The sequence below is a fragment of the Grampus griseus genome (genome assembly GCF_964374135.1).
Source record: "Grampus griseus genome assembly, chromosome: 11".
Taxonomy (NCBI): Eukaryota; Metazoa; Chordata; class Mammalia; order Artiodactyla; family Delphinidae; genus Grampus; species Grampus griseus.
In genome coordinates, this window is record NC_139005.1 from 102,652,241 (window position 1) to 102,678,428 (window position 26,188).

General features: G+C 58.1%; 2 protein-coding genes across 3 annotated transcripts; one reads left to right on the top strand and one right to left on the bottom strand.

Annotated features, from left to right (window-relative positions):
• The first annotated feature begins 4,885 nt into the window (after window positions 1-4,885).
• Window positions 4,886-14,944, top strand: MAPK8IP2 (mitogen-activated protein kinase 8 interacting protein 2). The gene is made up of 12 exons (XM_082665368.1): window positions 4,886-4,983; window positions 6,007-6,112; window positions 7,503-7,775; window positions 7,924-8,017; window positions 8,111-9,307; window positions 9,560-9,635; window positions 9,765-9,937; window positions 10,019-10,128; window positions 10,758-10,862; window positions 10,986-11,056; window positions 13,698-13,796; window positions 14,262-14,944. Exons 1-12 carry the CDS (start codon window positions 4,919-4,921, stop codon window positions 14,332-14,334), a joined length of 2,442 nt encoding a protein of 813 aa, XP_082521494.1. The 5' UTR covers window positions 4,886-4,918; the 3' UTR covers window positions 14,335-14,944.
• Window positions 14,945-20,856: 5,912 nt separating this feature from the next.
• On the bottom strand, window positions 20,857-25,691 carry ARSA (arylsulfatase A). 2 transcript variants are annotated; one of them, XM_082666801.1, is made up of 10 exons: window positions 25,573-25,691; window positions 24,755-25,007; window positions 24,298-24,538; window positions 23,999-24,217; window positions 23,753-23,922; window positions 23,305-23,429; window positions 23,085-23,212; window positions 22,738-22,840; window positions 22,543-22,644; window positions 20,857-20,971 (listed from the first exon to the last, which is right to left on the bottom strand). In XM_082666801.1, the coding sequence occupies exons 2-10, from the start codon at window positions 24,970-24,972 to the stop codon at window positions 20,934-20,936; spliced, it is 1,344 nt and encodes a 447-aa protein (XP_082522927.1). In that variant the 5' UTR covers window positions 24,973-25,007; window positions 25,573-25,691; the 3' UTR covers window positions 20,857-20,933. The 2 variants fall into 2 exon arrangements, with proteins under 2 accessions (XP_082522927.1, XP_082522926.1); XM_082666800.1 differs by having other exon boundaries at window positions 20,861-22,644.
• Window positions 25,692-26,188: the final 497 nt, after the last annotated feature.

Here is a 26,188-nt window from a genome sequence, read left to right on the forward strand (position 1 = left end):
CAGCAACCACCAGAAGCTAGGAAAAGGCAAGAAAGAGCCCTTCCCTAGTGTCTTTGGAGAGAGCATGGCCTGCTGACTGTGCAGAGAGCAGTCTGCTTGATTTTGAGCTTCTAGACTCCAGAACTGTGAGAGAATAAAGTTCTGTTGTTTTGAGCCACCAAGTTAGCAGTATTTTTTATGGCAGCCCTAGGAAACTAATATGTAATCTTTGAGACGTAGAGAACAGATATAAAGCACAGAGCCCACCCAGGAGGAGAGCCCAATAAGAGACCAACCCTCTACAAAGCTTAGAGAGTGAAAGGTTAAACCCCCCGTGTAGGGATGAAGTAGAGATACTCTCTGTCTTTTGAGGATTGTGAAGAAAATTGACAGCTTCGAATCTGGGGCAAAGTGAAGTTGTGTGTGTGTGTGTGCGTGTGTGTGTGTGTGTGTGTGAGCGAGAGAGAGAGAGAGAGATGGAGACAGAGACAGAGAGACAGAGAGAGAGATACAGAGGCAGAGACACAGAGACAGAGATGAGAAAGAGATGCTGAAAACTTAGAACAAGAAGTTGGTCTTCACATGGGTTGCAGCTCAAATTCATACAGTTAGGGTGGTCCAAGAAACCTCAGTGGGCATTAAATATATAATGATCTCAGGTTTGTAATTCTGTAGGTGCCTGGTAGAAGCAAACGGAGATTCTCTCTGCAGGTACTCACTTTCTTCTTAGGCCTCAGAGTTTTCCATAAATACAATGCCAAGGCTAACAAGCACCTCTAAGTTAAAAAAGGTAATTAAACAGAAAGATAATGGGAAATCATGGCAGCAAGCCAGCAGTAACCACAGATAGCACGTTTCAAATAATGAAATTATCAAACAGATTATAACATGCCTATGTTCAATATAGTAATAAAAGGCAAGTTTGAAAATGTGTGCAGAAACTAAAAAAACTATAATGAATAATCAAGCAGCTTGAGAAGAATTTCCAAATGGAAGTTCTAAAATAAAAGTTTTAATTTAGTAAAAATGCTAATTGAATTTTAATTTTAACTAAATTTAAAACTCAGTATACAGCTTTAAGAGCAGATTATAAACAGTTAAAAACAGAGTTAGTGAACTAAAAGATAAATGTGAATAAATTAACTGAATATTGCCTGGAAGGACATAGAGATGGAAAACATGAAAGAAAGGTTAGGAAATATGGAGGCTTGAATGAGAAGGTCCATCCAGCATGAGTCTGTTGGAGTCCCAGAAGGAGGAGAGATGGAACGGAGCAGAGGCAATATTTGAAGAGATAATGGCTGTGAAATTTCTAAACTGATGAAAGAGAAATCATATAGTGAAGAAGCTCTGTGAACCTCAGCCAGAAAAAATAAATACACCACACCTAGATACACCGCATCGAAACATCAGAACACCAAAGTCAGGGAGAGAAGTCCTAAATGCAGCTGGAGAGGAAATTACCTCAAGGAAGTGGCAGACAGAGAGGTGGCTTCTCATAGCAACAAGGGAATTCAGAGGAAGACACTGGGTGACGATGGAAATGAACTACCTGACCTAGAATTCTATATCCAGTGAAAACATCTTTCAGGAGATAGGGCAACATAAAGACATTTTTAGACAAACTGAGAGTTTACCTCCCAAAGCTTTCAATAAGGAAAATTCTGAAGAACGTACTTCAGGCAAAAGGAGTCTTTTAAGACATTTATTTATTATTTTGAGGGAAGTTTTAACATTTTCATTTTATATACAAAGAGCTTGCATTGTTTCTGCATAGGGTAGATGTCCCCGATGACACACTCAAGGAAGTTCACTTAGTCCAGCTTCATTTATGAAGCCGATATCCTTCGCATACTAGCAGAAACACTGGTGGCACATATCGAGGCCGTATTTCCAGATCAGACCAGGCCGGTTTGAGCAGACGTGGCAAAAGTGAGAGCCTTGCCGTATTTTCTCCGATGGCTCCGGTAGAGCTGCTGGTGACCCATCTTGCTTTCTTGGCTGCAACGAAGCAAAAAGCTAGACATTCAGATTTCAGAGATTGTTATTATTTCCTCGTAACAATCCCTTAAAAAAAAAGATTCAAGTCCGATTCATTGTCATGATAGTTTTCCTCATTGGTAGAAATCTGTTTTCCAAAAGGTATAACTATTTGTAAGCATTCTTTCTTAAACCAAAAGAAGGACATTTTAACTGTCCTTTCCTTTAAGGCATAACAGTACTGAAAACCCCATGGCTTTGGATCACTTATATGAACAGAGATGAGAATATACCATTTATTTTTAACACTAGATTATGCTTGTTTGCTGTTGGAAATGATCCAGAAGAGAAGAACTTGATGATTCCAGAAAGGAGTTTAATTTAAAGCAAGGAACTTGAGTTGGCAATGAGAAAAGTGGGAGGATCGGGCTTCCCTGCTGGCGCAGTGGTTAAGAATCCGCCTGCCGACGCAGGGGACACGTGTTTGAGCCCTGGTCTGGGAAGATTCCATGAGCCGCGGAGCCACAACTACTGAGTCCACGCTCCTATAGCCCGTGCTCTGCAACAAGAGAAGCCACCACAATGAGAAGGCTGTGCACCGCAACTGAAGCGTAGCCTTCACTAGCCGCAACTAGAGAAAAGCCCGCACGCAGCAACGAAGACCAAATGCAGCCAAAAATAAATAAATAAAATAAACAAATTTATTTTTTTAAAAGTGAATGTTAAAAAAAGAAGTGGGAGGATCAATGGATTGGAGATCTGTGTTGCGTTTATAACATGGACCCCCAGTTCTTTGACACTCATCCCATTAAGAGGTGGGTCTATGACTGCTCTCTTGAATCTGGATGGGATCATGACTGCTTTGACCAATAGGAAGCCGTATGACTTCCAAGGCCAAATCAGAAAAGGCCATGCAGCTGACCCCTGGCCCTCCTAGTACAGTCACTCTGGGAGAAGCTAGCCATTACGTAAGAAGTCCAACTATCCTGAGACTTCCATGCTGGAGAGGTCAGGTGTAGGTGCTGGTTGACAGCCCCAGCTGAGCTCCCAGTCAACAGTACCAACCGTCAACTTTGCAAGTGAGCCATCTTCGACATCTAGCCCAGCTTACCTCCAGCTGTAACCCAAGTGCATGAGAAACCCCAGACAAGAGCTTCCCATTGGAGTCCTTCCCAAATGTATGACCCCCAAACTGTAAGCAGAGTAAAGTGGTTGTCTTCATTCTCTAAATTTGGTGGTAATTTGCTACACAGCAATAGTATCTGGAATAAGTTTCTTTATTTTTTTCTCCCCTGGCCATGCTGTGCAGCTGGTGGGATCTTAGTTCCCTGATCAGGGATCGAAACTGGGCCCTTGACAGTGAGAGCACAGAGCCCTAACCACCGGACCGCCAGGGAATTCCCTGGAATAAGTTTCTTATGGAGTCAAAGAATTGTGAGTGTCACGGTAATACCATAAGAAAGCGAGAAAAACAGGAGGCAATCATCAGAGAACTGGAGGCTTAAAGTCAAGAATCAGGAGGTGGTGAAGTTACTGGTTTTGACAGTATTCCCAACAAGGTGTGGCTCTTAAGCTTTTCTTGCTTTTAAAAAATATTTATTTATTTTGGCTGCGCCTGGCCTTAGCTGCAGCATGCAGGATCTTCATTGCAGCATGTGAACTCTTTAGTTATGGCATGAGGGATCTAGTTCCCTGACCAGGGATCGAACCCCAGCCCCCTGCACTGGGTGCACAGAGTCTTACCCACTGGACCACCAGGGAAGTCCCTCTTAAGCTTTTCATTTTTCAGTTTTAGCTATTGGCATTTTTATTTTGTTTGTGATTTCGGTGCTATGTGAGTAGAGTAAAAGATAGAAGGTTTGCATTTATTTATTTTCTAATCTATGAGAAAATTGTCAGAAAGTATCCTCTGACATTTTAGGATTCATCTGTCACGAGGATTGCTGAGAGTGTGTTGCTATTTCAGTTTTCCCACGTAAGTCCATTCGATTTTGTGTTTTGTACTAGGTGTACCATTAGTGGATCATAGACCATCAGACCTGATCAGGAGTCAAGGGTGTTGGATGGGTCACTTATGTGGATGTCCAAGTTAATCGGTTTGATGACAAGACTCGGGATAGAAAGGAAATCTGGGAAGTTTGGGTCACAACGCTTTGTGAGTCCAGCCCGGATCGGCACTCCTTGGGCAGCTGCCTCTGCCCAGCACTGATCAGCACCCGTCGGGGAAACAGCTCCTCCAGTCCCAGTCAGCACGTTTTAGGGAGAAATCTCCGTGGGCCCAATCAGCACCCTTTGTGGGACAGCTCCGACCAGCCCTGGTCAGCACCCAGACGTGGACAGCTCCTCCAGCTGCCCAGTCTCAGTCTGACTCACTCAGAGCCAGGCTTGGGACCCCAGCTCTTCTGATTCCTTGGGACGCCAGCACAGCTCCTGGGGCTGCACCCACCACTCCACCAGGCCCCGTCCCATCCACCCCACACCCCAAAGTCAGTTAACCAGAGGTGTGCGGACCGACTTCCCCACAGCAAGTTCCTCATTTAAACTCTCACCATACGAACTGATCCCCCATCCCCACTAATCCGCTTCTCACCTGCCCCCACCCCGAAAAAACCAAACCGCAACCCGATTCTCCCCCAACTCGAGCCTCTTAGTCAAACCATCTTGTCTCCTCCAACCAGCTTCCCCGCAGTCCCCTTCGCCCTCCTCCCGGGTCCGCCCTCCTCCCCTCCCCCCCGGATCCTCCCTCCTCCCAGGTCCTCCCCTCCTCCCCTCCCCCCCGGCTCGCGCTGCCGCGGTGTCCTGGCGTCGAGGTGTGCTGGCGGCGGGGTGTCGCAGGGCGTGTCACGAGGTGACTTGGGGCGGGCTGAGGGCGGGCGGGAGGGAGCGACGAAGGGCGTGCGGGGCTGTCGCTCCGGGCACCCCTCCCCCGCCGCAGTCGGCGGACCTTTCCCCGGAGAAGATGGCGGATCGGGCGGAGATGTTTTCTCTTTCCACCTTTCACTCGCTGTCGCCGCCAGGCTGCAGGTACGCACTTGGGCGCCCCGGGCCTCGGCAGGCCCTTCCCTTCGTACAGCACCCCCTCTGACCCAGTCCCCAGACTTCTCCGACCCGACCCTGCCAACCCCCCCTCGTCGCTTTTGGGGGCCCAAGCCCCAGACCCCCCCTCTGGTCCTGAGGCCCGTGGTTCCGGCTCCTCGCCCCCCGCCCCTCGGTTCCGGGTCTCTCCATTTTTGTCCTCCCCTGATGCCCGTCCTCCAGCCCCAGTGACCGCCCCCAACCCCAAAGTCCTGCTGGGATCCAGGGCTGCACCCAGCCTGAACAGCCGCCCCCCTCTAAGGTGGAGGTCCTCCAAGGTGGAGGTCCTCAGGGGTCGTGGGCGGAGCCTCTGAGGGGTTGGCTGCCTGCCTGCGCAGGATGCTGAGTACACACTCTGGGCTTGGCAGTGTCCTTTTGGCCTTGTTGGGCCTCTGGTGGAAGCCCGGCCTGGTCTGTAGGGCTCTGGGAGGGAGAGAGCTGAAATCAAGCCTGGGGCCTGGGGGAAGGGACTAGGGAGGGGAGAGGGCTGGACCTCTGGGTGTAGGCCTGCCTTCCGCAGGAGTGGGGGACAAACTGGCCAGATTCTGCTCCCGGAACAGCCTTCACCCCTCCCCCTCCTCCTGCTGCTGCAGCTTCAGCTCCCCCTCCCCCTTCTCCGCTCAGCCTGACTCCCCTGAGGCTGAGCCTGTGACCCAGGGGCCTAGAGCTGAGGGTAGAGGGGGGAGAGGCTGCCGGCTCTTTGCGGAAGGAGGGCCGGGAGGAGGGTTTGGGGGACAGGTGCCTCTTCTGAGCTGGTCGTGGCTCAAATTGAGGGGGAAATCCGCTGGAGAGCAGAGTTTGAGATCCAAGATAATGGCAGGATGCAGGTCTGGGAGTTGGGGGCTCTGGAGATCACGGGGCCTAGAAGCTGGGGGGGGGGTCTCCCTTGGCCCCTCCTTAGGACCAGTTCCTGGCCAGGGAGTCCAGGGTTGGTGGCTCTCTCAGGAGCCCTGTCCTTGCTCTCCTCTCCAGGCCTCCACAGGACATAAGTCTGGAAGAATTTGATGATGAAGATCTGTCTGAGATCACCGATGACTGTGGTCTGGGCCTCAGCTACGACTCGGACCACTGCGAGAAGGTGGGGAAGGGGCTGGGGGCAGAGAACTCTCTCAAGGGAGAGTCTCGCTTAGGTTATGCTTAGCAGTCTCGTGGGGTTTTAGGGTGGGTCTAAGCTCAGCCTTGAAATGAGAAATCCTCTGATTGCCCCTTCTCCCTTGGCCTCTCGACCCGGGGTTTTCCTCGATATATCAGACCTCTCTTTTTCTGACAGAGGTCCACTGAGGACCTTCCCCATCAGTCCTCGCTTGACCCCCACCAGCGGGCTAGCTTGGGGGAGGGGAGATGTGTCTATGCTTTGGTGCCTCTGTGCTCAGCTCACTTCCCAGAAAGATCTAACCCCTTCCAGCTGCCATCTCACCTCATCTCCTCCTTTGCCCTTTCCCCACCTCTCAGGCCTCCATCTGTCTGCCTCATGTCTCCAGCCCTGAAGTCTCCCCTGCCCATCTGCTCCTCCCCATTTCTTTACGTTTTTGTTTTCATTCAAGAACATTTCTGAGCAACTCCCATGTGGCAAGTGCTGGGGGCTTCCAGGTGCCTGGGAAGAGAGCAGGACAGGTGTGGCTCTTGCCCTCAGGAGCTTATAACCTAGTAGGGGAGAAAGACATGAGAGAGGCAGTGGCTGCCTGAGTGTCAACGGCTGGATTCCAGCGAGGGGACAGAAGGTGCAACGATGGGAACCCACCCAGGACTGAGGCCATCAGGGAGATTTTCCAGTGGAAGTGGCACACAACCGTGCCCTTAGGGAGGACCAGAAGGAACTGGCAGATGACGGGGGTTGGAGGGAATGGAGGAGAGGCATTGCTGGTAAGGGATTGGTGGGTCAGAGGCTCCGAGGTCGGTGAAGCCTGGTGCTGGCTGTCTTTGCTTCATGCATTCATTTGCTATTTACTGCACTCTTACTGCGGGCCCGGTCCTGTTCTCAGTGGGGGGTGGGCTGCACCAGTGTCCAGTATGGACACGGTCCTGTTCTTGGTTGGGGGTGGGCTGCACCAGTGTCCAGTATGGACACGGTCCTGTCCTGGTAGGGCTTGCAGCTTGGTGGGGGAGACAGACCCAAAACTCTACAGTAACTATGCGTTGTGTTAAAATGCTATGAAGGAAAAGTGCTGGTGTCAAATGTGACGGGGTTTGAGGCTGAGATGAGGCTGGCAGGTGGGTTGGGGCCACTTTGAGTATCTCTGTCACCCAGACTTAGGAGTTTGGGCTCTTACTTACCAAGAACTGTAGCGATCCTTATGTATCTTAAGCAGATTTTTTAAAAAGCTGCTCTGTTGGTGGAGAGCAGAGAGAACTGGAGGGAGGCGTCTGTCCCTTGACTTATAGCTTCCTGCTTTCCCCTTTCCTGGCGCCTGGGACCCAAGTCACCATCCCACACTGGCCCAGCTCTGCCCTGGCCTTCTTCCCTGCAGGACAGCCTTTCCCTGGGGCGTTCGGAGCAGCCGCACCCCATCTGCTCCTTCCAGGATGACTTCCAGGAGTTTGAGATGATCGATGACAATGAAGAGGAGGAGGACGACGAGGAGGAAGAGGAAGAAGAAGAGGAGGAAGCAGAGGGGGAGGTTGAGGGGGGAGGCCCTGGCTCAGCAGCCCGCGCCCGGCAGCCCCTGATCCCCTCGCCCTCCCTGGAGGAGCCCCACAAGCACCGGCCCACCACGCTCCAGCTGACGACGCTGGGAGCCCAGGTGAGCCGGCACCCAGACCCGCAGCTATCCGTGGTTCCCAGCATCCGGGACTGGTCCCCGCGGCAGCCTGTCCCCCCCACCTACCCCTGAGAGCTGGGGCCCCTCCTCAGCGCTGCTCTCCTCCCCCCGCCCCTCCCCTCCTCCCCAGGACTCCCTGAACAACAATGGAGGGTTTGCTCCAGGGCCTCCAGCCTCCAGGCAGGAAACAGTGCTGTGCCCACCCGCCCAGGAGCCCCTCAGAGGTGAGCTGGGCGGTGGTGGGCGGGGTTACGCCGGAGGCGAGGGAGGGAGGGGTGGGGGAGGTGGGCTGGCTGACCCAACCCCGTGCTCCGCAGAGCCGCCCGCCCCCCTCCCGCCCACGGACAGAAGCCCCTGCGGGGCGCAGTCACCTGTGCATCCAGGTTGCGACTCCGAAGGCAACCAGCCCGCAAGGCCCCTGGCGCCAGGTGGGGCCTCGCCCTCCTCGGATCCGGGCATCGAGGCCGACCTGGGGAGCGGCTCCAGCGGAGACCGCGGGGGTCGGCGCAGCAGCCAGGAGCTGTCGTCGCCGGGCTCCGACTCTGAGGACGCGGGCGGCGCGCGCCTGGGGCGCATGATTTCCTCCATCTCAGAGACAGAGCTGGAGCGGAGCAGCGACGACGGCGGCAGCAGCAGCGGCCGCTCCTCGCACCTCACCAACTCCATCGAGGAGGCCTCGTCGCCGGCCTCGGAGCCCGAGCCCGAGCCGCCGTGCGAGCCCCCGCGCCGCCCCGCCTTCCTGCCCGTGGGCCCCGACGACACCAACAGCGAGTACGAGTCAGGGTCCGAGTCTGAGCCGGACCTCAGCGAGGACGCCGACTCGCCCTGGCTGCTCAGCAACCTCGTGAGCCGCATGATCTCCGAGGGCTCCTCGCCCATCCGCTGCCCTGGCCAGTGCCTGTCTCCTGCGCCGCGTCCTGCCGGGGAGTGTGCGTCGCCCGTCGGCGAGGCCCCCGAGGCGGCGGCGGGGCCGGGCGTGGAGCTGGTGGACATGGAGACGCTGTGTGGGCCGCCGCCCCCCGAGCCCTCCGCCCCTCGGCCCGGCCCCGCGCAGCCCGGGCCCTGCCTCTTCCTCAGCAACCCCACGCGCGACACCATCACGCCCCTGTGGGCCGCTCCGGGTCGCCCTGCCCGCCCGGGCCGCGCCTGCTCTGCCGCCTGCTCGGAGGAGGACGACGAGGATGAAGAGGAGGAGGACGAAGCTGAGCCCGAGGCAGCGCCCCTCGGGGGCCGGGGCACGGGCGCCGCGCCGGACGCCTCGCTGGTGTACGATGCGGTCAAGTACACGCTGGTGGTGGACGAGCACACGCAGCTGGAGCTGGTGAGCCTGCGGCGCTGCGCGCGCCTGGGCGAGGACAGCGGGGACAGCGGTGGCGAGGCCAGCGAGGAAGAGGCGGGAGCCGCACTGCTGGGCCTTGATCGGGGCCCCGGGGCTGCCTCCCCGGACAGCCCTGACCTCACCTTCTCTAAGAAGTTCCTCAATGTCTTTGTCAACAGCACCTCCCGATCTTCCAGTGAGTGGGAGGTGGGGAAAGGGGGCGGTCCCGGGGGAGCAGGCTGGCTCCTTGGCCCCAGGGCTTCCCCCAGGCCCCCGTAGGGTAGGGTGGGGAGTTGCCTGGGGAAGGCTGCTCTGTCTCCAGCCCCCGGTGAGCTACTTCTCCCTCCCTCGGTGACTGAGGACAACCCACACCAGACTGTTGAGGGGAGGGGAGCTCGGCTTCCTGCCCCTCCCCTGAGCCTTTGTCTCTTTTGTTTCTGTCTCTCAGGCACGGAGTCTTTCGGCCTTTTTTCCTGCCTGGTCAATGGCGAGGAGAGAGAGCAAACCCATCGGGCTGTCTTCAGGTACAGCTTCTCCCCCTCGCTGCTAGCGACGCTCCACCTGAGCCTACAGACACTATGGGACACTGGTGGACACAACCCAACCGTTCCTGCCCCTGCCCCAGTGACCTCCTACCTCTGACCTGACCTCAGGTTCATTCCCCGCCATCCCGACGAGCTTGAGCTGGATGTGGACGACCCGGTCCTGGTGGAGGCCGAGGAGGACGACTTCTGGTTCCGTGGCTTCAACATGCGCACGGGGGAGCGTGGCGTCTTCCCCGCCTTCTATGCCCACGCGGTGCCCGGCCCGGCCAAGGACCTGCTGGGTGAGGCCCCTTCCCCAAGGGGCGTCTTGTCATCCCAGGCCCTCTCTTGCTCACCTGACCTAGGCCCCTGTGATCTCCCAGGGAGCAAGCGGGGTCCCTGCTGGGTGGAGCGCTTTGACGTGCAGTTCCTGGGCTCCGTGGAGGTGCCCTGTCACCAGGGCAATGGCATCCTGTGTGCAGCCATGCAGAAGGTCAGTCTGGAGGTGGGGGCCCCTGAGCCCTGCAGGCTGGCACAGCCCTGGGAGGCCCCAGGCCTCCGCCCTCTTCCACGGAGGGTTCCAGGATGCTTGGGGGCCTCGGGGCCCGGGCCCCCCCAGCCCCGATTCAGAGGCCTGGCAGACAGGCCTCGGGCAGCGCTCAGCAGCTGTTCCCCGTCACCTTCCCGCCGGCCCCTCCCCCTCCTTCAGCCCATCCTATTCGTGTCTGAAAAGCAAGACCAGCTCTCACAGACCCTTCCCTGGAAGTTATTTGCACACTCGTTATTCACTCAGTGGACACTCGGTGAGGGCCGGCCCGTCTGCTGGGCCTGCGGGCGAGCGGGGGGGCAGCAGGGCAGCAGCACGGCTCTGCGCCTGAGAGCCCGCGTCCAGCGCACGAGACGGGCAGTGAGCAGGCCAGGGTTGCTGGGGCCGCAGTCCTGGGGAGGGGCGGAAGGCAGACGAGGCAGGCCGTCCTGAGGCTGAGGAGAGGCCAAGGCCACGCTCACATCTTCCCGAATCGCTGCCAGCAGTCTTCAAACCTAATCGACAGCGTCCCGCCAGGAGGGAGAGATACCCTCGTAGGCCCTGGAGACCCTTTTCTCCCCTCACTTCTTCTGCAGATCGCCACTGCCCGGAAACTGACCGTCCACCTGCGTCCTCCTGCCTCCTGTGACCTCGAGATTTCTCTTCGGGGGGTCAAGCTGAGTCTAAGTGGAGGACCTGAGGTGGGGTGTGGGGGCCTGAGGCACAGGGGACGGTGGGAGGGGTGAGGCGCGTCCAGCAGGGGTGGCCGGGGTGGCCCTGGGCTGCTCTGTCTAGCGTGGCCTCTCCTGCCACCTCTGCTCTAGTTCCAGCACTGCAGCCATTTCTTCCAGATGAAGAACATCTCGTTCTGCGGCTGCCACCCCCGCAACAGCTGGTACGAGGCTCCCCCATCCCCTGGTCCCCTCAAACCCTGAGGGCTGCGCACTCACCATCCCACCCTCTCACCCGCACCCACTTGGCTCCAGGAGTTGAGTCCCCACGTGGCGCCCACTCTGTTCTGGGCCCAGGACACCTGGATCAGACAGGCTCCCATCTGGTCTGGGACAAGCGAGTGCTCGAAGCACTCGTGGGACTCTGGTGGACGTGTGCATGGGGCTGCAGTGAACAGACCTGCAGGGAGGTGGGTGAATTCTCCTGGGACTTAGCGGGGCGGCTGAAGACCACTCTACGAACCTTGAAAGGCAAGTGGGTGACAGGGTGGATCTTCTTGGCAGGGAGCCAGCTGAGCCAGGGCTGTGGGCAAGGGGCACTAGGGGCTCTTTGGGGGCAGTTGGGTAAGGCTGGAGGGACACTAAGAGCACCTGTGTCCTTTTGACTATGCCAAGGAGCTTATACTTAATCCCATTGGCGATGGGGTCGTGGGGTGACACAGTCAGGTTGACAGGCTGCTGTGCAGGGTGGAAGGACCCAAGTGCTGCTGGCAGGAGACCAGGTGGCTGCTGAGGTTATCCAGGTGCTGTGACCTAGTGGCATTTAGGAGGTGGGCAGGCAGGACCTGAGTTGATTGGATGTAGAGGCTGACCTGGAGAGAGAATCAAGGGTGACCTGGGTGTTGAGCAGTTAGTGACCCACGCGCCAGGAGAAGAGGCCTGGAGTGAGTGGGCCTCACAGGCTGGCGATGCAGGGTTCAATCCAGAGGCAGTGAGGGTGAAGCGGCCGTTGCTACGTGGTCTGGAGTGTGGAAGGGAGACCTGGGGGGAGGTACGTTCGGAGCCGGTAGGTAACTTCGGCCATGGGGCAGACAGGATAGCCAGGCAGAGAAAGAAGAGACGGGAGTGAGAGGGAGGCGTAACCAGCGGATGGAGGGCTACATACAGCCTTCCTGCCCAGCCGGCCTCCTGCGCACAGGATGCCAGTGCCCTAGATGAAGCGACAGGAGGAGCTAACCTGCGACGCAGACAGGGCCAAGCAGAGGCTCCGAAGGGCCCAGTGGTATTTGAGGAAGCAGGTCCTCAAGGGAGGCAGGATGTGGGGAGGACACACTGCTGCTGGGGCTGAGGCTGTGACAGATACTGAGGCCGGCATGTGTGTCTCCTGGACACTTGTGGTAAGAGTGAGGGGCGCTCTGTCTGCTGGCTGGGCGATGGTGTCCACCCTCAGCCGGGTCAGAGCCCAGTTTGGTTTCTCCCTTGAGAGGGAGGTGGTTTGATGGGATCACAGTTTAGATGCTGCTCTGAGGGGTGGAGGGCCAGGGCTCAGAACAGGCGGCGGGGCAGACCTGGCACCATGAGGACCAGTGTGCACGGTGGCCCACATGGACACTGGGCTGAGGGTGGCACACCCGAGAGAGGAAGGACAGCAGAGGGAAACTGGGTGCCACAGGCTCAGGCGTCCAGGCCAGACGCTGACCCAGATGCAGTTCCATGGCCAGGAGGAGACCAAGGCGGTTCTGTCCTGGCCCAGACTTTCCTGGTACATGTTACTGCAGAACTCAGCCCAGTCCGCACAGTGAGGAGCCACAAGGAGCCAATGTCAGGCATCTCGCTGTGAAGCGGGCTGGATTAGGCACGTGCTGGGCACACTGTGTCCGGATAAGGTGGGAGCGTGTGGCGTGTGAGATCACAGGTGGCTGAGAGCACCCCCAGGGCGCCACAGACCGGCTGCGTTTCCGACGCCCTCATCTAGAGGCCCAGCGCGCAGGGCCGTTGTGAGGTTTATGGGAGCTAATGACATAAAGAGCTTTGCTGAGGACGGTGCCTGGCACTCCCCGTGAATGGGATCATCTGAGCGTGGCATTCAAGACAAGGCTGTGACGTGTTCGTGGCCAACGTGAGCACGTTGTCCCAGCGATGATGCTGCCGTGTGGATTCCCATCTGGTGGAACCGCAAAACCCTAATCCCACCTGACGTGGGCTGCGTTAGCCACAGTGGGGGGGTGGGTCTCAGCCCTCCTGCTGCAGGATTCTGGCAGTGCCTCCCTCTGGACAACAATTTTTATTAATGTCTTGATGAGAAGAAGGGCAGATTCAGGAAAGGCATATGTGGAACAGAGCTGGGGCGACAGAGCCAGGGTACAAGCTTCTTCAGAAAGACTGTTTCACATGTCAGGGCCCATGCCAAGCCCCACATCAGAGCCCGGAAAACAGCTGTGGGTTTGCAGGACCAGAGGTGGGACTGGGCAGGCTCAGGGTGTCAGGTGACATGACAAGGAAGAGTTAGCTGAGATGTGGTGCCCAGAAGACGGGGAGGCCTTGCTCTGTGGTCCAGGGGCAGGCTTTGGGTGGGGGGGTGGTGGCGCACAGAGGCAGCTGGCACTGTCTTGGGAGAAGGAAGATGCAGTGGGACACCCTTGTGGACAGATGAGCATAGATCGCTAACTCCTCACAGATGCCCAGCGCTGTGCTTTGACGAGGACCCAGAAAGGGGCCTCGAATCTTGAAATCGTGTGACCCGCACATTCCCCAGCCCCACACGCCCTCCCTGAGCCCTCTGTCCCTGGCTCTTCTCCTCGATCCCTGGGGGCTGAGGGGTGGACCTGGGGACGTCCCGTGTGCTCACCGCCGCTCTCCCCACAGCTATTTTGGCTTCATCACCAAACACCCGCTGCTGAGCCGTTTTGCCTGCCACGTTTTCGTCTCCCAGGAGTCGATGAGGCCCGTGGCCCAGAGTGTGGGGTGAGTGAGTCCGGAGGGTGGGTTGCAGGATTAGGGCTGGGCCAGCGTGGAGTGACGGCTGGGACTGGAGTGGGGATGCAGAACCGGTGCAGCGGTTCCCGGGGCGGGGGGTGGTGGTGAGCAGGCTGGGAGGAGGGATGGGGATGAAGTTTGGGGGGACAGGGGAGGGGAAGGCAGGGAAGGCCAGATGACAGTGGTGGTGGTGGAGCGTTGGGAAGGTGGTGGGCAGAACGCTTGGGGCAGGAGCGTGGAAGGGAGTCCTGGGCGTGGGAACAGCACGGGCACACTGACCACGGGGCTGGGGGTGGGAAGGCAGCATTGAGGTTAGACCGTAAGGAAAAGGGGCCGGGCCAGGAGGGCCGAGGGACGAAGCTGGGCGGGGGTGGGGGTGGGGTGGGGGGGGCATGGGCAGGCCCAGGTGGGCGGGCCTGGGGAGCCTGGGGCTGAGGCCGCTCTCTCCCCCAGCCGCGCCTTCCTGGAGTACTACCAGCGGCACCTGGAGTACGCCTGCCCCACAGAGGACATCTACCTGGAGTAGCCACCCGCTGCTCTCCCGCTCCGGGAGCGCCTGGGGCTGGGGGCATCTCATGCGGCCACCTCGGCTTTGGCAAGGACTGGACTGGGGGCACATGGGACCTGGCATCTGGCGAGTCTCCGGGCTGTGCTGGGAACTCTCCTCCTTGCTCCCCAGGGGCTGCTGAAGCGTGGAGCCTGCACCTTCGCTACCCCTGATCTTTTCTCTCTGTGTTGCCCTGGTCTGCCCTTGGCCTCCCTCTTCTCTCCTCCTATCTGTCTCTGCTCCTCTGTGCCTGCAAACTCTTGCCCTCTGCTCTTTACTTTGGGGTCAGAATTGGGAGGGGCGTGTGGAGGGAGCTCCCAGGTGATCCCCTCTTGCTTTTCCCGTGTGATTTATAAAGGAATTTTAATTTTTATAGTGAATATCAAGGGGTCATATCCCATCCTCACCATAGGGACAAAGAGAGGAACCCCCCCCATAGTGCCCCACGAGGAGCTCAGGGGTAAGCAGGGAGGGGTTCCCCAGTAGGGCCCTGCGGGAGACTAGGAGTCGTGGTCACCCCAAGCCCCAGACGCTGCTAGGAGGAGGGTGCCCCGGCCCAGGCCCCGGCCACACCAGCATCTGCTATGCCGCTGCAAACACTCCCCGCAGTCCAGCACCTCAATAAACTCTCTGCTTGGTGTGACCTTGGCTATTTCTGGGGGGGGGGCGCAGATAAGGGGCCAGGGGCCCAGGCACTGTCCATGGCAGTGGGGACCAAGACCCCAGGGTGATGGAATCAGGAGACCCCTTCACTGCTCTCTGAAATCATGCTGGTGTCCCTGTGCGGTGCGCGGTGGGTGCTCTCCAAATACACTTGCTTGGCCAGCGAGGAAGCTGAGGCCAGAGAGAAAGGTCACGCAGCGTGTGTCCTTTCCACCTGCACTGGAGTGCCAGGCTGGGAAGTGTGTGCGTGCTTATGAGTGTGCCTGCACGCTTGTGAGTGTGTATGTGAGACAGAGCAGGCGTCAGTCTGCTTAGATCTTAAGATTAGTGTTTTAAAAATTCTCCACAGAAAGCCAGAAGAAAAGAGGTGACTGTCACATGCCCTAGGTGATTACAGATGGTACCTCCTGGAGAAAGGGCTTCCCCGGCCCCCTGGCCCCAGCGAGCCCCAGCTCTCAAGTGCTGAGGTCAGCATGGTGGTCAGTGCCTTTCTGAGGGTGGGCCTGCTCCGCGCCCTAACCCCCCGAGCCCAGGATGCCAGCAGCTCCAGGAAGACAACAGGTGAAGGTTAAGAAATGAGAGTGAGAAAGGCCAGTGTAGACAAATTCACTGCATGAAGGTTGAAAACCACTGTCTATAGAAATCACACACCTCTACTCAAATTAATTTAAGGGCAACCGGCAAACAGAGAACATAGTCACGGGTTAGGAATCAGTAAATGGCCACGCTTCAGCGTTTGGTTAGCCCCGGGGCAGGCCAGGGTCCCCCGACCCTGCAAGAAGACCAACTCAGCAGAACATCTACGAGAAAACTTTCCTGCTGATTACAGTTGAATGAGGCAGGCAGAGAACCCCTGGACGCGCACCTCTGCCCCTCAGCCTGGGGGCGTGATTCTCAGGTCCCTGTGGCTGCACCCCGCCCGCCTGCTGTTCCCTTCACTCTCTGTCAGGTGGAAATTCGACCCCCCATCTCAGGGGAGGCTGCATTTGCCCGGCCCCCACTCCGCCCCTGTTGGGCTCAGTCCCTCCCTCCAACTCATCTCCTCATGTCTCTGTATCCATACCTTTCCCTTCCTGCGGTGGCCCTTTGGGACAGCAGCCGGACACGCTTGGGCATCCTTCACCTGGAACAGCTTCCTGTCAGTAGGGACCTTCCCACACCCGTCCACCTTCCTTCCGCCTCTGGTCTCCTTTCCTGCACCGGCCCGGGCACCTTCCTTCCCCTCCCCAGCTGTTCTTTCTCGGGGCTGGCTCATGGTCTGCTGCGGCTCAGCTGCGCTCCAGGCCCCGCCCTGGCTCTGTCCTGGGTCCGCTCACTGGCCTCCTCTCCCCCGCGGCGGCCTCGGTGCCTTCCCTGTGCTGAGGGCCCCAGAGTCCTGCCCCCGGCAGACCGTGTGCTTCAGCTCTGTGCTGTGCCTTACCTCACCAGCCCCAGCGCCCTCCAGGAGCGCTGCTTCTGCCAGTCACTGGCCAGGCGCCTGGTGGAGTTCGGTAAACGTGGGACCCTAACCAGGGCCCTGAGGTGCAGAGACACAGAACTCCTGGTGGGAGCCACGGACACTTTGAAGTGACGTGAGCCTCTTCCCCGTGTGCCCCATTCTATATTCTGTGCTTTGTGTCTCTTCCAGTTGCCTGAGCAGGAAGCGTGGAGGCACCCTAGACTGCCCCTGCTGTCAGCGCCACCCCCCACCACCCCAAGCCTGCCCCCCCCCCCCCGCCTCCCCGCCTCCGCCTGGATCTTTGTGCGTCAAGCAGCCTCCTCTAGGCTCCCACCTCCACCTGTGTCTGCAATCCACCAGCTCCTGCAACCAGACCCGGTTGTTTAAACAGAAACCTGAGCAGGCCGCTCGCCCTCTTAACTCTGCTGTGGCTCCCTGTGCGACCTCAGCCTGCCCTGTCGCTGCCCCTCTCCAGCCCCTCTTCCCTCCACCCCATTATTTCCACCCTGGACACTGAGCTTTCTCTGCATGTGGCTGGGTGACCTCCTATCCTCCCGGACGCAGGGGGGCCCTGGGCAGAGGCTGCCAACTGTGGGTCTGCTAGTGCCCCCGTCCTCCCAGAGCCTGGCACACGTGCTGGGGGCCCTCAGAGCCCTGAGTGGTGAGTGAGTAAGCCTCCAATGCCAGGACTGTGCCAGCCAAGGAGAGCATCCTAAATGAAAAGCTTTGTATTGTACATGTTCTCGTTTAAAATGTTGAAAACACAAAGACAATCTGAATATTGACCAGTAGGGCTAACTGTATTAAGGTACATATACCTAATTGGAATAGTGGGCTGGCACAGAAAAAGTGCGCTTACAAACATTTAGTAATAATACGAAATATTTGTTATGCTATTAAGGAAAAATGAATATCCAGAATCTACACTAGAAACTACACTGAGAAAGACTGAACGAAAACACAGACTGCAGTCGTCGTTGCCGGAGGTGGGGCTGACAGTTTCTCTTCCTTTTTTTCTCCGCAATGAACATGTCTTGTTTCAAGCATTATATGTTGCTATTAGGGACCCCCGAATGCAAATAGAAACACCCACAGAAAACTAAAAAAAGTACAGATACATTCATTAAATCCAAACATAGGGACTTCCCTGGTGGTCCAGTGGTAAAGAATTCACCTTACAATGCAGGGGACGAGGGTTTGATCCCCGGTCAGGGAACTAAGATCCCACATGCTGCGGGGCAACTAAGCCCGGGAGCCACAACTACTGAGCTCGTGCTCCTCAACTAGGGAGCCTGCGTGCCGCAAACCACAGAACCCACACGCCCTGGAGCCTGCACGCCACAACTAGAGATAAAAAAACCCGCGTGCCACAACTAGAGAGAAGCCTGCACACGACAATGAAAGAGCCCACATGCCTCAACGAAGATCCCGTGTGCCGCAACTAAGACCTGATGCAGCAAAAAATAAAAATAAATAAATAATAAATACATCTAAAAAAAAGAACCAAAAAACCCCAAACATAAAAAGTTATTTTGGCCACAATGGAAATACCAGTCTCATAGGATTTGGTGAGTTCAGCTGTCAGGCCAAGAGCAGGACTCCCCTGAGCGTATCTTTTCAACTTAAAGACGATTGCTAATGTTTTGGTGTATTTTTTTTCCAGTTTCCTTCTTATCTATGAGTTTTGTTTTGTTTTGTTTGAGGCCAGAAAGAGATTGGGAGAATCAAGGAATAATTTAGGGCAAAAAGATTAAGGCAAACGGGCTTCCCTGGTGGCGCAGTGGTTGAGAGTCCGCCTGCCAATGCAGGGGACACGGGTTCGTGCCCCGGTCCGGGAAGATCCCACATGCTGCGGAGTGGCTGGGCCCGTGAGCCATGGCCGCTGAGCCTGCGTGTCCGGAGCCTGTGCTCCGCAACGGGAGAGGCCACAACACTGAGAGGCCCGCGTACCGCAAAAAAAAAAAAAAAAAAAGATTAAGGCAGAGTAGCTAAGATCATTATAAAATAAAGAATGGTGGTCTCAGCTCAGATTCTAGTTATGAAACTGCTGACCAAGAAATTCATGATTTAAAATGTTTGAGTGGCAAGAAAAAGAGAAAAACATAATCATAGATTCAAAAATATAATCAATAAGGTAAAAAGAAATACATGTACACCCTGGATTTTGTATTCTGCATGTCAAGAGCACGCTTCTTTTTGGATGTCACTGGGAATGTTTCAACAGTGGTTCGTGTGATAGGTGGGATGCAGAGCATTCAGCTCTAAGAGAACTGCCCAGGGAGACAGTCTAATAAATCAGGGCGTTTCTTGTGCCGCAGGAGGCCTGGACGCTGGTGTGGCTTCTAGAAGGTGACGTCGAGAACAGCAGGCTCCTTCCCTTGGTCCTGTGCCCTTAGTGTGTGGTCTTCGCCCTCATGACTGCCTGAGGGCTGCTGTGTCTCTGGGCATTGTGCTCAGTTCCATGCGAGAGGACGTACAAGGGCAGAGGGGCAGGCAGCTGGTTTCGTAAAAGCCCCACTGTGTGCTGTAGTGAGGAGAGGGCACGAATGAGGTAGGGAGGGAGCAAAAGCCAGTGTAAGGCCCATCCTTAAGGCTGGCTGCCCTTCTGAGAAGCATAAGAGTTCTTCCCTGAACCATATACCCGAAGGATGGGAAGCAGGAACACTTACCTGCTGGCTCCTGACCCCCACTGGTTGAAGACCACCCCAGGAGTGTACACCCCTTGCCCTTTAGAGCAGCTCGTTTGCGGGCTGAGAGCAGAGAGAAGAAGCAAGCCCCGCCTACACCAGGCCTGGGGTCAGGGAGCTGGCAGGACTCTCCAGACATCCCACAGGCGGTGTCCAGCCGTGATGAGCGTCAGGGTCGAGTTCAACACCCACAGGTAAGATGTGGGGGTCACAGTCACAGTCACGGGGGGTAGGAGGGGCGTGTCCAGGTATCTCTTCTTCCCTCCTGAGGGAAACCACAGCACCCACAGCACAACGTTCTGTTCCTTCCAAACACACGTGGCTCCTTCCAGAGGATGCTGGGCTCCCTGAGGAAGCCACTCGGTGGGCGTGGATGGTCTCAGGCTCACAGGAAAAGGGCTGCTTTTCAAATCAACAGCAGCAGAGAAGGGACATCGCAGACAGCATTTGGGGCTGTGAGTGTGTGTATGAATATGCGTGAGCGTGTGCATGTCTGTGTCGAGTATGCAGGCCCGTTTTCGGGCGCGTGTGCACGAACACGGGAGAGCACGTGCGCACACTGGTGCCTCTACAAAGAGGGTGCATCGCCCTAAAGCAGCTAAAATGATGAGGAACAAGCTTTTCTGCCCTCAGAGCCTCACAGCGAGACCAACGGTGGAGGGGGAGGGGGAGAACCTTGCGCTGGGAGGGTGGAGTGACCACCCGTCAGGTCTCAGCAGACGGGGAGGCAGCCCTAACTGGTTCAGTCATTTCCAGCACCCCTGCCCCGCCCCGCAGTTGCACCTTTGTAGCACCAAGCTCTCTTCCTTTGTGGTATTTACTACAGTTAAGTGTTTTTCTTCCAGTTTTCTCGAGATACAGTTGACACGATCACGATTAATATTTTATTTCTACCGAAGTATAAAATATACATGGCATCATAAAGGGCACTCAAGCGTGTGGCTCAAGTGCATTATACATATGTGTGCACCGCGTTTCCAGCACCCCCAGTCAAGACAGAGAACTTCTGTAGCACCTGACGGTTCCCGATCCTTGTTCCCAGGCAACACCCACACACCGAAACCTGGGAGGTTGAGGTTCTACCACACTGAACGCCATTTGGTCTGAGTGCGCAGGGTTGATGGTCATCTCCCTTGCTAGACGTTAAGCACCAAAGGAGCAGGGGTGAGTCCCCTCTGTCGATCTGTGCCCCAGCCCTAAGCGCAGCGCTGGCTGGTAAGTAAAGGTCTGTGGAACTAATAAAGCGATGCTCACCACCCAGCTGGGCGGCAGACCTGGACAAGGCGCCTGCAGGTTATGCCTGGGTGCTGGCATTCATGTATTCTTGCTGGAGGGTTTGATCTTTGGATGTGATACAGAGATCATGCACCTGCTTCCATTCCTCTCTGTTCTCATCCTGAAACCAAGGCACCTCGAGGTGACTGCAGGCCCCCTAGAAGAGAAGCTGCAGGCTGCAGGGGGTGGGCATGCCCAGACCACACGTGCACGTGGGCCCTTCTTATGTCAGCGTCAGTGGCTGAAGGGGCCCCCAAGGAAACCACTGCCCTATGGGGGCAGCTCCAAGATACAGCAGGATCTGACACCACGGGCTCACTCAGGAGGACCCCTGCACACATACACATGCCCTCTACACGTCCCGTTCACACATCATTCCAGCAAGACTGCTTTCAGCTGCAAGTAATAGACAAGCCAGCAGCACTCGGCTTACATAGGCTGGTTTATTTTCTTACATTGTGAGCTCTGGAGGTACGTGGCTGGAGACACTCGTTTAGCGGATGCATGATGTCTGGTCAGGCCCCGTGATGCTGCAGCACCGTCCTCACCACTCCTGGAGGATGAGTGATGCAGAAGACCCCGGGATTCCAGCAGACTGCCCCTGACCTTTCACTGACCAGGACCCTTGGTCACACGCCTCTCTTGGACCAATCACTGTATTGTGATTGGCTCAGACTGGCTACTAGCCTCCTGGGACTAGGACAGCCTGTACCTCAGAGGTCACGGGGCCTCTGCCCACCAATGAAACAGTGAGGGGACCGTTAGGAGGACGGGGATGGCTGTTTGGTCTACCACGAGGACAGGACACCCACTCGGGGCCCTGAGCCCCCAGACAGCACTCTTCTCACTCAACCAATGCTGAGGGAGCATGTGGGGTGTGACAGCCGCTCTAGGAGCACGTGGCCCTGGATCGGTACACACACAAGGGGACCCCAGGAGGGCTACATGCCACCACGCAGATGCCAGTGGGTGGGCAGGCAGGGGGCCCCTCTGCAGAGAAGATGCCAGACAGAGTCAAAGATGAGCATCTTCCCCTGATGATGGGCAACCCGGCCAGCTGCCAGGGCTGACGGACGAGGGCTGTGGGGTGGGGCATGGTGGGCCACTCCAAGGAGTCTGGGTTCTATTCTGAGCATGATAGGAAGCCTGCAGTTTTGAGCACAAATGGAGCCCAACCTGCTTGTTTTTAAGAGATCACTTTGCCGGTGGGGAATGGCTCCCATGGGGGCAGAGGCGAAGCCAGGAGACTGGAAATGTGTGTGCAGGTAGGAAATGCAGAGTTCTGGAAGGGGCACTGGGGGGCTGAGGGGAAGCCTCTGGAGCTGCTGACATGCCTTCCTCAGAGCTGGCAGGGCTCCCCAGCCCACTTCACCACAGTAGACCGTGTAACCCCTCTCCCTCCTTCAGACAGGTTTCTAACACCCAGGGTGGTCCAGTTCCTGTGCTTCTTCCCCGGGGAAAACCTGGCTCTCGTGGGCACTCCGCGTCTTCGGGGTCTGCTGCCCGCCATGCCCTCGCCCCCTCCTCACCCCGTCCTGGCACATAAAAGCACCTAGTTTTGCCCCCGTGAACAGGTGTGCCCACACTCACCACCACGCTTGTCTGCACTGACACAAGCAATCACCAGGGGGAGGGGGCAGCTTCCAGAGCCAACCTCTCACTGGCTGGGTGACCTCAGAGAAGTTGCTGGACCTCTCCACGCCTCAGGTTCCTCATTTGCAACGGGCAGAACAACACCTATCTCAGGGCTATCACAAGGATCATGTGAATTCTCACACCTACAAGTGTCAGCTGGTGTCATTAGCGTGCTCAGGTACAAACCACCTCTACACACCCACAGCACAGCAATGAACCATCACACGCCTGGGTGGGGCGAGGGGCACGGGGCTGGCCTCCGCCTATGCTCTCAGGGCTGGAGCTCAGGGCAGTGGCAGCAGGATGGCCTGGGGGTGCAGCTGGGCTGACAGCAGACCTGCAGGGCAGGGTCCTCGCCCCGGGCTATCTGGCTGGGGCTGAAGGTCACGGCAGCATCAAACTGGGCCTTGAGCAGCTGAAGTTGCTTCAGCGCCTGCAGCGCCTCTGGGGCGACCTCAGCCACACCCCCCAGAAGGTTGTAGTTCTCACCAGGGTCCTCAGACAGGTCAAAGAGCAGCGGGGGCTCATGGGCAGTCAGAGGACTAGAGGCATGGCAGGCAGGGTCCGCAGTGGTGTCGCTGTGGACAGAGCCTGGGGAGGGGGGCACATCTGTGCACAGGGCGCGGGCGGGGGGGGGGGCTCTGGGGCTATGAGGGGTGGGCGGGGCTGGGGAGAGGCAGTTACCCTGGGTGAAGAAGTGTGCCTTGTACTTGCCGCTTCGCACAGCAAAGACCCCTCGGACCTCGTCTGGGTAGGCCGGGTAGAAGAAGAGGGTCTGCCGGGGACTCTGGGGGCAAAGTCGGGGGTCTGCACATACCCGGAGCCTCAGCCCTGCGTTGGGCCCTGGCTGTGCAATGGCTCCCTGCCCACCCGAGAGCCCCAGGGGCGGCACCCCTTGGACGCTGCTCGACAGAGGGTCTGCCCGGCCCCAGGGGCTTCAGGTGCTCCCCATACTCACTCCGGGGGAGGGCAAGTTGGGGGGGCCCGGGGGGGGTTGGGGGGAGCAGGGGTCATGAGGTCACGGGCCCTACCTTGCCTGTGCCCAGCAGCAGAGGGCTGAGGTCAACGCCATCCAAGGTGACATTGGGCAGCGGGGCCCCTGCCAGGGCTGCCAGGGTGGGCAGTAGGTCCAGGGAGCTGGCTAGCTCATGGGTCACACCTGCGGGTAGAGGGCTGTACAGTCACTCCATCTGTGATCAAGGTTGGGGAGGTGGGGCCAAGAGTCCAGGAGGAGAAGGCCTGAAGACTGACCGGGAGCGATGTGGCCTGGCCAGAAGGCCAAGGCAGGCTCTCGGACGCCCCCCTCGAAAGTGGTTCCCTTTCCGCATCGCAGGAGGCCAGAGCAGCCGCCGTGGGACATCCGCATCGTCTCAGGTCTGCAACACCCGAGAGGTTATCTGCGATGAGGGGCCCAGGGTCTCTGGCCTGCCCCAGTGACCCCAGCCCCAGACTTCTAAGTTACACATTTTGCCCAGAAACGGCCAGCATGTGCCTGTCCGCTCCCTGTCCTACCAAGACAAGCACCTCCATGTACTCGTGGCCCCCAGCCTCCCACACACATACACCTGGTGTCACCACATATGGCCAGCATCTCCCGAGACCCCCTTATCCCACTACGTCCTCGGCCAGCAGTCAAGATGGGAAGACCCCAGGGCCCTGTGAGGGATCGACCAGCATCCTCTGCCCCCTGCCGGAGTACCCGTTGTCTGCAGTGAAGAAGACCAGTGTCTCTCCGAGCAGCCCCAGGTCCCCCACAGCCGTCATCAGGGCCCCCACGGCCGCATCCAGCTCCATCAGGGAGTCCCCAAACGGCCCTCGGCCTGAGCGCCCCGAAAAGCTCTGCCCACTGAACTGGGGGTAGTGGGTGTGCTGGGGATGGAGACTGGAGTTAGCAGCAGGTAGAGGTCACGGGCAGCCCTGGGCTGGGGGGGGCACGATCACTCACATGGGAGGCGTAGTACAGGAAGAACGGGCGGCCCTGGCGCTGGGCATCTGCCATGAGGTCACGGGCGAAGGCCACGTAGCGGGCCTCAAGTCCAGGAAGCCAAGGGGGCTGTGCCTCCACCGATAGGTTGGCCAACAGAGGGACAGGGACCAGGCCCTGGTCGCAGCCGCCATCGCAGGGGGTGGCCGGCGGGAAGCAGGTCAGGTTCTGGCAAGGGCCCTGGGGGAGCAGCTCCTTCAGAGGTCTGGGCTGTGGGCTGGGGCTGTAGGGTCAAAGGGACGGACCCCTGTGGTTCCTACCTGGTCATGGGAGTACGGGATGCCGAGGAATCGATGGAAGCCATGGTGGGGGGGCAGAAAGGCCCCCTCAGGCCCCACCCCAAGGTGCCATTTGCCAGCTATCCCTGTGAGGTAGCCTCGGGCAGCCAGGACCTCAGCCAGGGTCACCTCCTCCAGGGGCAGGCCCCCTCGGGAGCTGGGCTCCAGAACGCCAGGGTACAGGCCCATCCGAACTGGGAGTCGGCCGGTCAGGAGGGCAGCCCTATAGGACAAGTCACAGAGTCCGTGAGAGGGAGCAAAAGTGATTGAGATGGACACAAGGAGAAGGGGAGGGAGAGGACAAAAACAAAGAGACGCGAACTTCTCCACAGAGGGATGGAGACCCTCTTCCTCCCTCTGCAACCCAGAGTGCATCTGGGAGGAACTGGATGGGCAGGGGTGGGCATTTGGGGTGAGGGCTCCCGGTCTCCTTGCTCACCGGGAGGGTGTGCACAGAGACACAGGCACGTAGAAGTCCGTGAACCGCAGACCCCCTGCGGCCAGTTGGTCCAGATTGGGGGTGGTGGAACTGGGGTGTCCATAGGAGCCCAGGTCCCCATAGCCCAGGTCATCAGCAAAGATCAGCACAATGTTGGGTGGGCTGGTAGCAGCCAGGCCAGCAGCCAAGGCCAGAGTGAGGGTCCACAGAGCCACCATGGCACCCGGCACAGACAGGCCTGTAACAAGAGACCCTTGGGAGGGAAGGCAAAGTGGTTCCAGAAAGCTCTATCCCAGAACCCCAGACGCAAGGCACTACCCTCCCCTGATACCCCAGATGCAAGGCACTACCCTCCCCTGATATCCCAGACCCAGGCACTAACTTCTGATACCCCAGACCCAGGCACTAACCTCTCCTGAGACCTCAGACCTAGGCACTACCCTCCCCTGAGACCTCAGACCCAGGCACTACCCTCCCCTGATAGCCCAGACCCAGGCACTACCCTCCCCTGAGACCCCAGACGCAAGGCACTACCCTCCCCTGATACCCCTGATCCAGGCACTACCCTCCCCTGATACCCCTGATCCAGGCACTACCCTCATCTGAGACCCCAGACCCAGGCACTAATTTCTGATACCCCAGACCCAGGCACTACCCTCCCCTGAGACCTCAGACCCAAATACTCCCCTAACCCCGCCTGAGACAACCCCTTCCTTAAGTCCCAGCGAACTCGGCACCTGAGACCCTTGACCTCAACAGAACACAGGAGCCCGTAGCCTGGGATCTAACTCCCTGGGGACCCTCAAGGGCCAGGACACCTTTAGATTCTTAGGCGGAGATCTGACCCTCTTCACGTAAAGGTCCCGGCCCAGGCTCGTGATCAGGGGCAGAAGTCCCAGGACGCTGACCCGCGCGAAGCGGGACGAAGGCAGTTCACGGCAGGGGAGGGGCGAACGCGGAACAGCGGGCAGCAGTGCCCTCTGCCGGCGCTTCCGCCTGGCCCGGTCCCGCCCCCGGCCCGCCCCGCGACCCGCCCCCTGACCCCGTGACTTCCGCGCGGCCACCCCACCCCACCCCCGCAGGGGCGGGGCGCAGGGCCAGGCAGGGGGCGCCCGGCCCGGGGGTGCGGCGAGGCCTTCTCTGACCGGGGTTGGGGCGGGGTCGCGAGCCTGCGGCGGGGGGCGGCGCGGTCGTGCGCGCGCGCTCCGACCCGGTTTGCGCCCCGAGGCAGTTGGCGCCAGGTGCGGGGCGGCGGGGGAGGTGCTCGCAAGCGGGTTGCCGGCGTTGGCGCTCGGCGCGCGGTGTGTTCCATAAGGGGCCTGAACCCGGAGAGTGCGGAGCGAGCGAATCGAAACAAAAACCGTGGAGCCCGCGGGCTGCTGGCTTTTCCTTCAACACGACTTTGGTGTTTTTCTTGAAACAGGAGATAAAAAT

What these genes read in the sequence shown, in the direction of transcription:
- MAPK8IP2 (XM_082665368.1), top strand. Translation starts at nt 4,919, where the DNA reads ATGGCGGATCGGGCGGAGATGTTTTCTCTTTCCACCTTTCACTCGCTG. An exon ending in TGTGTGCAGCCATGCAGAAG is followed by an intron (nt 10,129 to 10,757) that starts GTCAGTCTGGAG and finishes CTTCTTCTGCAG; the next exon opens with ATCGCCACTGCCCGGAAACT. An exon ending in GTCTAAGTGGAGGACCTGAG is followed by an intron (nt 10,863 to 10,985) that starts GTGGGGTGTGGG and finishes CCTCTGCTCTAG; the next exon opens with TTCCAGCACTGCAGCCATTT.
- ARSA (XM_082666800.1), bottom strand. Translation starts at nt 24,972, where the DNA reads ATGGTGGCTCTGTGGACCCTCACTCTGGCCTTGGCTGCTGGCCTGGCT. An exon ending in TCCTGTACTACGCCTCCCAT is followed by an intron (nt 23,923 to 23,998) that starts GTGAGTGATCGT and finishes CTCCATCCCCAG; the next exon opens with CACACCCACTACCCCCAGTT. An exon ending in GCCAGGCCACATCGCTCCCG is followed by an intron (nt 23,213 to 23,304) that starts GTCAGTCTTCAG and finishes CTCTACCCGCAG; the next exon opens with GTGTGACCCATGAGCTAGCC.